The 13,675-nt window shown below is 35.8% G+C and overlaps 1 protein-coding gene across 4 annotated transcripts in view; it reads right to left on the bottom strand.

The window, feature by feature from the left end:
- Positions 1-10,604, bottom strand: part of pspc1 (paraspeckle component 1) — a 159,443-nt gene extending 148,839 nt beyond the window's left edge. For 2 of the 4 annotated variants that reach the window (XM_058773811.1, XM_058773826.1), the window contains exon 1: positions 8,639-10,603. In XM_058773811.1, the coding sequence (XP_058629794.1) occupies positions 8,639-8,980 (342 nt within the window). In that variant the 5' untranslated portion in view covers positions 8,981-10,603. Of the gene's footprint in view, positions 1-8,638 lie in introns of all 4 variants that reach the window. The other 2 variants (XM_058773817.1, XM_058773837.1) reach the window with 2 other exon arrangements.
- Positions 10,605-13,675: the final 3,071 nt, after the last annotated feature.

The following is a 13,675-nucleotide window of genomic DNA, read 5'->3' as shown; positions in this document are numbered from 1 at the left end:
AATGAGTCTATGTTCGCGTAAATCATTTGTGATCCAGCTTAACCTACAGAAGAAGTGAGTATAAGGTTTTTTTATGAGTCTTTGCAAATCTAAAGTTAACAGTTTCAGAGAATGGCTTGTCACCCCACGGTAGAGAGGGGCAGGGTGAGCAGAGCTCATTAGCAATTAAAGGGACATGCACCCAAATGGGTCGCTGTGAACAGAGCTGTTTTTGACAAGGTAAAATGGGTGTTGTTTTTAACCAAAGTATGTTATAGACCACGGCTATTCAATTGGCGGCCCGCCAATCATCTTCATCCAGCCCGAGGAAGAGTACGCAGGCTACACATTAGCCTTGAATTATTCTTGCACTAATTAGTTTGTCCACAAGGTGGCAACACTGGCCCGGGCCAGCCAAAAAGAAAAGGGAGAGACGCAATAATAATAATCTACCAGAGACCGCAACATCAATAGATGGCAGTGTTGACAAGCGCTCATGTGAGGGAGTTATGAGATATTCACAATTCTAACGTTAGTTTAAACAAGTTTAAAGACAGTGTTCGGTCATAACTTCTGGCAAGAAATAGCGCCGACACGAAGATTATCATCAAAGCAGGAAGTATAGTTTGAAAATCTGTGCGTTTCGCTGTACTCATAAACTGAGCCACTTCAGACAAGCGCGCCAGCGCTTCAGTGGACAAAACCACACAAAATTAAGTAAAAATACATGGTTTTGGCGAATTACCTCATAAACACAGTCTTAAATCAGTTATAAAATCCTAAATGACCGAAAAGAGTTAGGAGAAAATTGGATGTATGTCACATCCGCGTCATGTGCATCAGATTTTATTAAAGAAACAGCGGTACTTTTAAAGTCAAACCTGTTGCAGTCTGTGATTGATGTAAATCAAAGAACTAAAGAAAAAGAGAAATCACTTGACTGCTCTGCTTGCTGACTAACTTTTGTAGCTTGAATAAAGAATAATCAATGTCTTATGCATACAATTTATAGTTTATGTGAAGATTGTTTTAAGTTCACTTATAAAATGTTGTAATTTTTCAAAGCCTATTAAAAGGTTAAAAATAATATAACATTTCAATTATACTGTAATATTAAATGGCTATAATTAATGGCTAAAATTAAAGGAAAAAATGGATTTAATAGAGACAACAGTAACATTATTTGTATCAATGATACTTCATTAATAATAGGCTAGTAAAAAGATGCCATTAAAACATATTTAAAATATACCATCTTTATGTTGTTTCTATATTAATTTGGAAGTTCTGTGTGAAAATGACAACACAAATATATTAATATGCGTTTATTCACTTTTTCTTTTAATTAATTAAAAAATGTGTGATTATTTTTTTAATTGAATGGCAGACAGCACTAATGTTAACCTTTTTATAGATGTTACTGTTGGTAATATTAGTTAATTTTACTGCTGAATATGCATTTAAATTTAATTTCCAATTGTATAGACCCCCCAGAAAAAGATTGGGATGGCCCCCCATCCCCTTGGCCCCCTTCAAATGGTCAATTCGATAATCCAGCTCTCAAATGAAGTTAATTGAATAGCCCTGTTATAGACTTTTCATTAAGATCCTAAAGAATCATATCAACTTGTGGAAAATGGGCATCCGATGACCCCTTTAAAAGTTCACAATGAAATATCCTCTGCTCACCAAGTGTCAAATAGTATTACAATTGAAAATAACTGTTTGTAAAAGACATTTCAATATGTAATTTATTCCTGCGACGCAAAGCTGAATTCACAGCATCATTACTGAAAATCAGTATATTAGAATGATTTCTGGAGTAATGATGACTGGAGTAATGATGCTGAAAATTCATCTTTGAGCACAGAAATAAATTACTTTTTAACATATATTTAAAGAGAAACTATTTAATCCAAATTTTAATATTTCACAATATCACTGTTTTACTGTATAACTAAATGCAGCCTTTGTGAACAAAAGATACTTCATTAAAAACATTTAAAAATCTGTTTCTGTATAAAGTCCTGTAAGAAAATCTGTAGAAAATCATGTGTTAACTGATGCCATTGCAACAGCGAGGAAGAATGCATGTGCAGAAGGCAGTATAATCAGGAAGTAAATAAAATGGAACACAACTTACACTGCCAAATAATACTGGTGCCTACAACCTGAAAGGCAAGAAAACAAAATGTCAATTTTATTTACAATTTCTTTGGGGTGGACTGGAATCGAACTCGGGTCACTGTGAGTTAGGGCTGGGTATTGTTAAAAAATTTTCAATATCGATACCGGTTCCTGAACGATACTTTTTTCGACACCAATTTTATGAAATCAGTTTTAACAAGATTATATTATCTCAAAAAACTTTGGTTTTATTTCTTCAGCTTTTATACAGATTCAAAGCCTCATCTCCTGAGCCACTGCACAAAGGAACAAAATATATCCAACACAATAAATCAGTGCAAATAGTTTTAATAAAGTTCAAATAGTTTTCAGTTTACACATCTGTTAGGCTACTTTTACACTAGTGCGTGTTCGTTTTAAAATTCATAGCTCAGACAGAATCATAATTTCTATTAATTTATTCTAGGTTGTTTAAGACTTCAAGAAATTAAAAATCTTTATCCACTTTCATAAGTGGGTGTTTCTTTCACCATATGTTTTATTGATATTAAATTCTGTGCTGTAGTATGTCTAATTATTTGAATGCATAAAAGCAACTTAGTTTATTCAAATTTATTCTTAAAATAGCCTTTTCCTTTTCCTTAGAAATTCTGTGTTCTGTATCTGGTTTTCAAATGAAGGTATAAAACATTAATTTCATTTATCTTTAAATTATTGAAAATCAAACTTTATTTATTTATTTTGGCAAACAAAGCGGGTTTACTATTCCAGAAGGAATTGTAGGTGGGGGGAGTGAATAACCAGCGCTCTTTTGAGCAAGGCACCAAACCCCAACTGCGCCGCAGCATTGGCTGCCCTCTGCTCCGGGTGTGTGTTCACTTGGATGGGTTAAATGCAGAGCACACTTCACTTACCAAACAAAACCACGCGATATAGAGAGCAGACTGCTCCGTATGCTTTGGAATCGCTCTCGCAGATATCAAACACTGATCAATCTGCGCCGCTAGTCGCTTCTAGTCGAACACACCTAGTGCTGCAGGCTTATTGGCTCACTGACGCTGATGAGATTAACTCCTTAGTAGGGCTGGACGATATGGCCAAAATTGATATCACAATATATTTCTTAATTTCGGTCGATACGATATAATTCCGATATCAATATGAACACTATTAAAAAAAGCCTCATTAAAACTGCCAAGAATGCCCACAACAGATGTCTGTACCAACGAACTAATGAAAAATTAATTTGCCAAGTCTATGAACTCCTCCTATAAAACTATATAATATTTTAGGGGGACTGCACAAATAAATTAATGTTCACCTTTTATTTATATTTAGCCTTCATACAAACATGAATTGTGAAATCACTGTCAAATAAACATCTCAGACTCACCTTATTAATATCTTTAACTTCAAACTATAGGCTAACATACACTACCAGTCAAAGGCTTTTGAACAGTACGCTTTTAGTTTTTTAAAGAATTCTTTTCTGCTCACCAAGCCTGCATTTATTTGATCCAAAATACAGCAAAAACAGTAACATTTTGAAATATTTACCATTTAAAATAACTGTTTTCTATTTGAAAATATTTTAAAATGCAAGTTATTCCTGTGATTTCAAAACTGAATTTTTAGCATCATTTCTCCAGTCACATGATCCTTCAGAAATCATTCTAATATTCTGATTTGCTGCTCAGAAAACAATTATTATTATGTTGAAAACAGCGGAGTAGAATCTGATTCTCTGCCAGTAGGAGGCGCTGTGAGAGCGGTAGAACTAGCGGTTTCCCCGGTAACGGCTGTAATCTAAGCAGCTCCGCTCGTGAACTCTACTTTATCAGATAAAATGAAAATGCCATCAAAACTATTCTGAAGACAGTATGTTCCCTTCAGAGATACATTCACATAAATCACCCGCTTTTTGAAACGTGCAGTGCTCATGTTTATTCAACAAAGTCAAACGCCACAAATAAATCAGTGTATGGGAAACACTGGTAATGTATATCGAAATATCGGAAATGTGTTTAAAAATCATATCACCGTTATTGAAAAAAATTATATCGCGATACATATTGATATTGAATTATTGTCCAGCCCTACTCCTTAGGTATCAAAATTTGGTACCGAACGACAAGACGTTTTCCGATACTCGATGGTATCAAGGCAGTGCCTAAAAAGTATCAAACTTGATACCCAGCCCTACCGTGAGCACAGTTGGTGCACTAACCACTAGGGTATCGGTGCCGACACAATGTCAAAATTTCATCCTCCATCAAAAACGTTAAAATTTTGCTAATTCATTATACCTACAATTGAGTACAAGAAAATTAATGTAGACCTGCCACAGTATCATACCAGAAAATCCAGCCTTATTTTACAACACGGAAGTCATTTTCTATGAATGTGAGACTTCTGATTCAATAGCTACTACATGCAAATATCTAGATGATTAACAAAGTACAGTAAATGGTAAAACTATTTGCACTACAAACCAGTGTGTTATGAATAATAATAAATTAATAAATCTATGAAATACCGGTTTGCAGTATCAAACAGCAAAACAGACTGTTTTCCCGCTTTCTACATAAAAGAGTAAATGGCAGAGAAGCTGCTATGTGACCAGGGGCTGCTATGTGACCAGGGGTTGTTGACATTTATACAGTGCCAAAGCAACCAGTATCTGGTTTAAGGACCATGGTATCCCTGTTCTTAATTGGCCAGCAAACTCGCCTGACCTTAACCCCATAGAAAATCTATAGGGTATTGTGAAGAGGAAGATGCGATATGCCAGACCCAACAATGCAGACGAGCTGAAGGCCACTATCAGAGCAACCTGGGCTCTCATAACACCTGAGCAGTGCCACAGACTGATCGACTCCATGCCACGCCGCATTGCTGCAGTAATTCAGGCAAAAGGAGCCCCAACTAAGTATTGAGTGCTGTACATGATCATACTTTTCATGTTCATACTTTTCAGTTGGCCAAGATTTCTAAAAATCCTTTCTTTGTATTGGTCTTAAGTAATATTCTAATTTTCTGAGATACTGAATTTGGGATTTTCCTTAGTTGTCAGTTATAATCATCAAAATTAAAAGAAATAAACATTTGAAATATATCAGTCTGTGTGTAATGAATGAATATAATATACAAGTTTCACTTTTTGAATGGAATTAGTGAAATAAATCAACTTTTTGATGATATTCTAATTATATGACCACCACCTGTATATGGTATTTAATTTTAATCGTTAGTACACTGATAAATGTACAGATGCTGCCATGTAAGCCCAATTCAAATTTCCCCTTTAAACTGGCATAAAAATAAATTAAAAAAATCACATAGCAGTATTCCTCTTCACACCGAATATAACCGGGTTTACAGTATACCATGGCAAGTCTACTATCACTCCATAAAAAAAGACTAAAAACAGCCACATTTTTCAAAAGCCCTCTTAAAACACATTTAAAATACATATTTAACACTTACTTTGAGACCTGTGATGATTATCGTCAAAAAGTTAAGAGCACAGATCCAACTTGCTGCAGAGATTTAGTGCTTTCCTCAGATTCAGTTCCCGCCTTCACCACGTGGTGGCTTCTTCTTTTTAGTTTTGGCATGTGTTCGGTAAAACAGCACATGAGATGCATTACCGCCACCTTCTGCTTTGAAATTTCATTGGAGTAATACATTCTATTAATCCTGATACACTCAAAACTCACATCAGACGCACACAATAATGTTGAAACAATTAAAAAAATTACAGTGAAATTATACATTTAAATGGTGCTTGATTCATTAATACGTAATTCAAATAAATTAAAACAAATACGTTTTATTAACTCAAAAACTAAAAAAAAACGTCAAAAGAACTCAAAATATCCAAGTTAACAGAACTTTTTTTAAATTAAGTTTACTCTACTTAATCTATTGAATTACTTGGAACGTGTGGGTTTACAGTACCCTTAGCTTCAAACCTAATTAAACGCACATCATCCAGCTAATCAAGCCCTTCAGAAAGCCCTTTGAAAACTTCATGGTATGTGTGTTGGAAGAGGGTTGGAACTAAACTTTCCAGGTCTGTGGCCCTCCAGGAATTGAGTTTTGCACCCCTGATCTAACTGATATTGTCCGCAACCCACTGCACTTGGAGGATTCATTTTTAACTACAAACACAAATTAAAAAGAACAACAAATATGTTCGGAAGACCAATGGTTAAAAAAGATGCCCTGAAAGGGGTTAAAGTTATTAATAATTAAAACCTAACCTGGTGTAAAAAATATTCATTTAATGTTATATTTTACCTGTAACAACACTGCAAACCTTTATAAAGATACAAACATTGCTAGCAACGCACAGAAGAAAAACAGATGTTTGGCCATTTTCTGTTATGCATTATTATGCCAAAAAAAAAAAAAATGTAAAAGAAAAGAAGACCTACTACTGGCAAATCAATTAGGCTACTTGTTATTATGTGCAGTGTGTATATGAAAATACTCATACACACTTATAAAGTATCTATTTTTTTTTTTTCTTTCACAAAAGTTTAGATACCTTTAGGATAAAGTATATGTAGGTGAATTGGGATGAAGCACTGGAATACCCCCAACACTACACAGTTTAAACGCCTCCCTTATCAAATACACCCGATTCTGATCTGAGCTCCTTAGCAAGACCTTAAAATAGTGTGTCAGATAAGAGACATTATGTCACATCATAAGTCACTGTGGTCAACAGGGTTACAATTAGAAAATCTCTTGGTACTAATAATAATGGGATTAAAAAGAATTCCGAAAGTTCTTGGACAACTAGTTAAAACACCAACTCGGAATGTGTAGAAGGGAAAAAAAGGTTTTTACAGGGGCATGCTTCAGGCTCGACCTCATGTGTGAATCCCTGATAGCACACGCTAAATAGAGACGTCTATTTTGACATAATACATTTACATCTGCAAGATGTATTTTTAGAGTGTTTGCTCATCTGCAATATGTCTATAGGATGTTTCCTATCAGATGTCAAATAGATGTTTATGTCTTTAAGATGGTGATGATTTAGAATGTATGCAAAATTGACGTCTTAAAGATGTCTATCAGATGTACACAGCAGATGCTTTCCAGATTAAGCGATCTTTAAACAGACATCTTGCAATTCATATAGTTGGTTGATTTTATTATTTGATTATTTAGCTAGTGATTATTTGATGATTATTTAGCTGGTTTTGATATACCAGCTAAATAATCATTATATAATTATGCTGCCTTCACGTGCTATCGGAAATTTCCTGTTTCCCACTTATGAAGTCGTGATTATGAGCTTGTCGTATTCAAGTGCTTTAATGTCGGAAAAAATTAAATGTAGCATCCCCCATTGGTTGACAATCATAAACATTCACCGCGCTATATATGCAGTTCGCTGACAATTCTGGAATTTCGGTCAAATACATGCTTATTTCACTGCTTATAAAACATACAATATGCTTCGCATGATCGTTCATATCTAGCCTATAAAGACACTACTTTAGCGACAAGACAAAGGGCTGTAAATGTTGTGAGAACAGCATTGGGGACATTCTAACACGCTTAACGTGAAAAACGCTTAACGTACCTAAACATCGACCAGGGAACCCCAAATTTCTGTCAAACCTTACTTGTAATAAACACTAACTACTGTCAAAAGAACGAGCCCTTATTCCACAGATAAAGTGAATAATTTCACGTTAAGCGTTTTCTCCCCCTTAGAAGTCCATTATAAGGAAACAGCTTAACGTGGCTTGACAACGACCGGGGAAAACCACATTTCTGTCAAATTTTACTTATGATAAACACTTTCTGCTGTCAAAAGAACGAGCTCTTATTCAGCGTCTAAAGTGAATAATTTAATGTTAAGCGTTCTCCACCAAGTCCATTATAAGGAAACAGCTTAACGTGATATTATTCACTTTATACGATGAATAAGAGCTCTTCTTTTTTTTGACAGCAGAAAGTGTTTATTATAAGTACAATTTGACAGAAGTTTGTTTTCCCCCGGTCATTGTTAAGGTAGCCTATAAGCTGTTTCCTTATAATAGACTTCTATGGTGGAGAACGCTTAAAATGAAGTTATTCACTTGAATAAGAGCTTCTTTTGACATAAGAAAGTGTTTATCATAAGTCAAATTTGACAGAAATTTGGTTTTCCCCGGTCGTTGTTAAGGTACGTTAAGCCACGTTAAGCGTTTTAGAATGTCCCCAGCATTGACAGCAGCAATGGTTGTTCCCTCCACCATGTTTAAAGTTTATGACCCGCCCAACTCGGTAACTCGGGTATCAAAATTATTTCCGAATTTCCCAGTAGTAAATACTTGAGAGGCCGTTCACGTCCAATTTCCGATTAGGAAACTCGTATTTACGATAATTCCGATAGCACGTGAAGGCAGCAAGACTGGACCAGGAAACCCCAGCCCAAGAAAAGTACGTTCATGTAATTATTTATGCACCATGCTCTAAAAATAAGCTATAACATTGCATAACGTTAAATGTTTTTTAAGTGTCTTACCAGGCGTATAAAGCCGAATCCTCTGTCTAGGTTGATGAACACCTCGTTTGCTTCGCCATATTTGGAAAACAGCTTCTTGAAATCTTCCTCCGTCATATCTGATGGGAGATTACCAACAAACAGCCTGCACCGCTGAGTGAATGTTTTCTCCCCGGGTCTCCTAAAGTTCTTGATGTTTAGAGTCATCTCTTGAGGCTCAGTGTTTGCAGGACTGGGGCCCCGTGGTGTCTCCATCTTTTCACTGGGATCTGCAGGAGATTCCGTGGTGCGCTTTACATTCTGTGGGTGCGGGGATGTAGCACTATTTTGAATATTCACCAGTTTTAGGTTTCGGTTTGCCATTGCGCTGCAGCCTTAACTATGGTTAATACAACACTGGTTCTGATTTTTGCTCGCTTTAATTGAAATCCCCGTAATATTATTTTGTATTATGGTCTATCTACTATTATGGTAACCTACACTCAACCGAGCTTATGCAATATCATAAAAGAAGAAGACTCCATCCTCTGCATTTCTTCTTCTTCTTGGCGTTTTAATGGCGGATGGCATACAGCTTTTAGATGCATTACCGCCACCTACTGATTAGGAGTCTGGGTCAGGATCATAATCTACCCTTGCATTCACTATATTCTACGTATTATATAAACCAGTCCTTTAAATACCGCATTAAAAATTTAAAGCACCTGATTTGTTCCCCAAAATGTTTATCAAATCAAATTTCTCTGTATTTTCCTTGAGGTCAGCAATCAGTATATTTATTTTATTGCTGTATCTTGGACATTTCATTATAACATGTTCTATATTTTCCTCGATTACAGTATTCACACTTTCCGGTTTCATGTCTCCCTATTCTGTTAAAATTGCTATTAAGAGCAGTATGACCAAATCTTGAAACTTAAAACTATGGTTTATTCATGTCTATTTCTTCCTGTTACTCTATTTACCTACAATTCTTTGAATGCTATAAAACAATCTCCCTGTTCTTTCTTCTTCCCTATTGTTTCTGCCACCTATTCTTCACATGTTGTTTGAGTAAACACTTCATTTTACTCTTAATATATTTTAACTGCATATGTATGTCTTTCTTTGTTGCTTCCTTTGCATTTTCGTCTATCAAACCATTTCCTTTTACTCCTGGGTCAATATCACTGTAGGGTGCCTTTTGGTGTCCTGTACATAAATAACTAATTTGCAATAATAACTTAACATAAAAATTTTGTCCTCTATTAATATTTTGTAAATTTTTTTGTTAAACTCAATTTGAGTGTATTGATCATTTGGTCATAAAAATTATATTTTTATTTAATAAAAAAGAAGAGTTTGTCCATGTCCCTTGAATGGTTGTCCACCCTGTCCTGTTGGGAAAGCCGCCCATTTAAGAAAAGGCCATCCCCTTTAGTGACTTTTTGTCTCGTCAGTGGTGGGAATTTCAACCACTTGGGACAGGATGGGAGGAAAAAAAACCTGAAAAAAAAAAATTTGCAATTTTTTTTTATCACTAAACTACTGTCATAAAAAGTTATAGTTTTGTATATACCAAGCTAACACACGACGTAACTGTTATGTAACCTATTGGTAATTTTTGGTAATTTCATGATTTACCAATAGGCAAAGTAACCACGACTTCGTATGCACGTAATTCCATTACCATCTCATTACAAATTCACAACGTCGACAGTACGTCCTGGTAACATGATAACCAAGAACGTCCCAGATAGGTACTCTAATCGTAATATATTGGTACTTCATGATTTACTGACAACGTAACTGCAACGTTGTATGCACGTAATTTCATTACCATAATTTTTGTACTTTATGCTCTTTGATTACCATAATGCTATTTAAAAAGTGTGATTAAACTTCAGACACAAGATTGAATGTTCCTTGAAGATAAAATGTGTTTCTTTTCACCAAGTCAGAATATGGACGATTGCTTTTAATATGCCTTTATATAGCCCTATTAATAAATTCACATCAATTACACCCATACAGCACTGTTAAATATGTTGAAATATATTTTGAAAATATATTTTAAAAATACATGAAACAAAGTTAAAAAATTGTTCCTCACGATACATGTGTAAATATGTGTACGAAAAAATAAATTCCTATGCCCTAGTTTTTAATGAATGTTTTTTCAATGTTGTTTCTACACCACGTTTACCATTTCTAAAGCTATTATATTATATTATATTATATTATATTATATTATATTATATTATATTATATTATATTATATTATATTATATTATATTAATTATATTATATATTATATTATTTATGTAAAATTCTGCGTGACTACGTGCTTTAATGGGCGAGCGCGCGCTGAACTGGAGCGGAGGAAGTCACCATGGAAACGGGGCGGCAGCTGAACTGTCAAGCAGCAACTTCGTCTTTCACTGTTGTTTTTACTAATTTCAGGTAAGTTTAGTCTCTAAAATTACACAAATAATACATACAAGCGTTCCTGATACTTTCACGTAAATGACACGCTTCCGTTGAATATTTACTTTACAGAAATGGTTTAGTGTCTTCGGAAAAAGTCCGTTAGCATCTCAACCGTAAGCTAACTATAAGAGGTAACTATAGACTTGAGCTCTTGTTTATGAAAGTTTGGGCTTTTAATGTAATCTTATGTGTAGATGAGCGTTTTTTATATAAAGTTTTTGCTGGCAGTTTGTCAAAGGATGAATGGAAGTAAGCTAATTAATTTAACCTAAAAGTATGCACTGTACAGTTAATCGGATACGTCACTTAAGTTACATGGAGCGTGAAAATGTGCTGAAACTGAAAACAGGTTTTGATCTTTCATGGTAAACACATATTGATACCACTTGTTCTGTGATTTCAGTGTTCTGCGCGATTGTAGAAAGCCAACTCCCATGTTTGTATGATGTTGTGGAGCTGATATATGGCTTCTTTATGTTGCTATACGGTTGCTAGGGTGCTGTAAGTGGTTGCTAGGGCATAACTATGAAGTTGCCATGTCAGTACTTATTGGCTGCTTGATAGGCCGAGTCAAAAGAGCCGTCCCCCAAGTCTCTGTGACCTCCTGATCCAAAGATATGATCTCACAAATTTTATACCAATGTTAAGCCTATGGGATTTTTTTACCCAAATCTTTCGTACTCTGTACGAACATCATAAGCCCGATCACTTAGAAAAGATATAGCCCACATCTCCTCAATGAGCCGGTCGATTTGGCACCTCATTCATGGGTCTACAACAAACTTTGTAGGAGTAGCGCGCCAAAGTTTTGTCAGGGCGAATAGTAATAACAATACTAGACTAGATAGAAAAGTTTGTCGAGACAAACTTTAAGTTGGCTTGAGAAAGACGGACCAGAAAGTTTGAAAAGTTTAAAAAAAGTTTAAGAAGTTTAAAAAGTTTAAGTTTGAAAAATGTTAAAAGTTTTAAGTTTGATGGGTTTCAGTCTGAAATAGTTTGAAGTTTAAAGTAGTTTTAAAAGCTTAAAGTTTGATACATAGATAGATAGAAGGACCTCAGAGTGGTTGCTATGATGGTTGCTAGGCTAACTTTGGTGGTTACTAAGGTGTTGCTATGCGGTTGCTAAGGTACCAAGTGTGGTTGCTAAGGTGTTGCTATGCTGTTGCTAAGGCTCCTGGGGCAGTTGCTAAGGTATTGCTATGCGGTTGCTAGGGTACTTGGGGTGGTTGCTAGGGTGTTGCTAGGCGGTTGCTAAGGTACCCGGGGTGGTTGCTAGGGTGTTGCTATGCGGTTGCTAGGGTAATCGGGGCGGTTCCTAAGGAGTTGCTATGCGGTTGCTAGGGTACCTGGAGTGGTTGCTAAGGTGTTACTAGAATGTTGTTAGCATGATTAGCAAGTGACTAGCATGTTGCTAGCATGATTAACAAGTTGCTAGCATGTTTCTAGCATGATTAACATTGTTGCTAGCATTATTAGCATGTCGCTAGCATGTTTCTAGCATGATTAGCATGCAACTAGCATGTTGCTAGCATGACTAGCAAAGTGACTAGCATGTCGCTAGCATTTTTCTAGAATGATTAGCATGTTACTAGCATGTTGCTAGCATGATTAGCAAGTGACTAGCATGTCGCTAGCATGTTTCTAGCATGATTAGCATGTTACTAACATATTGATAGCATGATTAGCAAGTGACTAGCAAGTCGTTAGCATGTTTCTAGCATGATTAGCATGCCACTAACATTTTGCTAGCATGATTAGCAAGTGACTAGCATGTCGCTAGCATGTTTCTAGCATGATTAGCATGCCACTAGCATTTTGCTAGCATGATTAGCAAGTGACTAGCATGTCGCTAGCATGTTTCTAGCATGATTAGCATGTTACTAGCATGTTTGTAGCATGATTAGCAAGTGACTAGCCAGTCATTAGCATGATTAGCATTTCGCTAGGATAGATAGAGAGATAGATGAGTTTGAATGGGTTAGAAACAGTACATAGAAGGGAAGTCTGATTGAGTCTAATGGGCTTCAGTGTGTTTAGATTTAAATTTTGACAGTTGGAGCTGGCAAGGTCAGGGCTCATCTGAACATTCCGTCACTGTAAGTCTATGGGAGTTTTATGATTTTTAATCTTCAGTTTTATGAAAACCGTAAGTCTCATCAGTTAGAAAAGATATAGCAACTCGAGTCAGACCAGTCTGAAGATCCGGGCTGAGTTTGGAGTCTGTAGAGTTAAAGCTCTAGGAGGAGTTAGAGTTGTAAATTTAGTCTCAGAAGAATAATAATAACTAGAATGTACATTTCCTGAAGAAAATGTGAGTGGTGCTTGCGGTGGCAAAACTCGGCACTGTGCAGATATTAGTGTTCTGCGCGATTGTATAGAGCCAACTCCCATGTCTGTACGATGTTGTGGAGCTGAGATATGGCTTCTTTACATTGCTATACGGTTGCTAGGGTTCTTTATGTAGTTTCTAGGGTGTAGCTGCACAGTCACCATGGTGATACTTACAAACTGGTTTGTCAGCCCAAACAAAAGAGGCCACCCCCATATCTATACCACTTTCTGGTGCTGAGAAATTGCTTATTCATGTGT

This window comes from Onychostoma macrolepis, chromosome 01 (assembly GCF_012432095.1).
Source record: "Onychostoma macrolepis isolate SWU-2019 chromosome 01, ASM1243209v1, whole genome shotgun sequence".
NCBI classification, from domain to species: Eukaryota; Metazoa; Chordata; class Actinopteri; order Cypriniformes; family Cyprinidae; genus Onychostoma; species Onychostoma macrolepis.
This window is presented reverse-complemented; position numbering and strand designations above follow the sequence as displayed.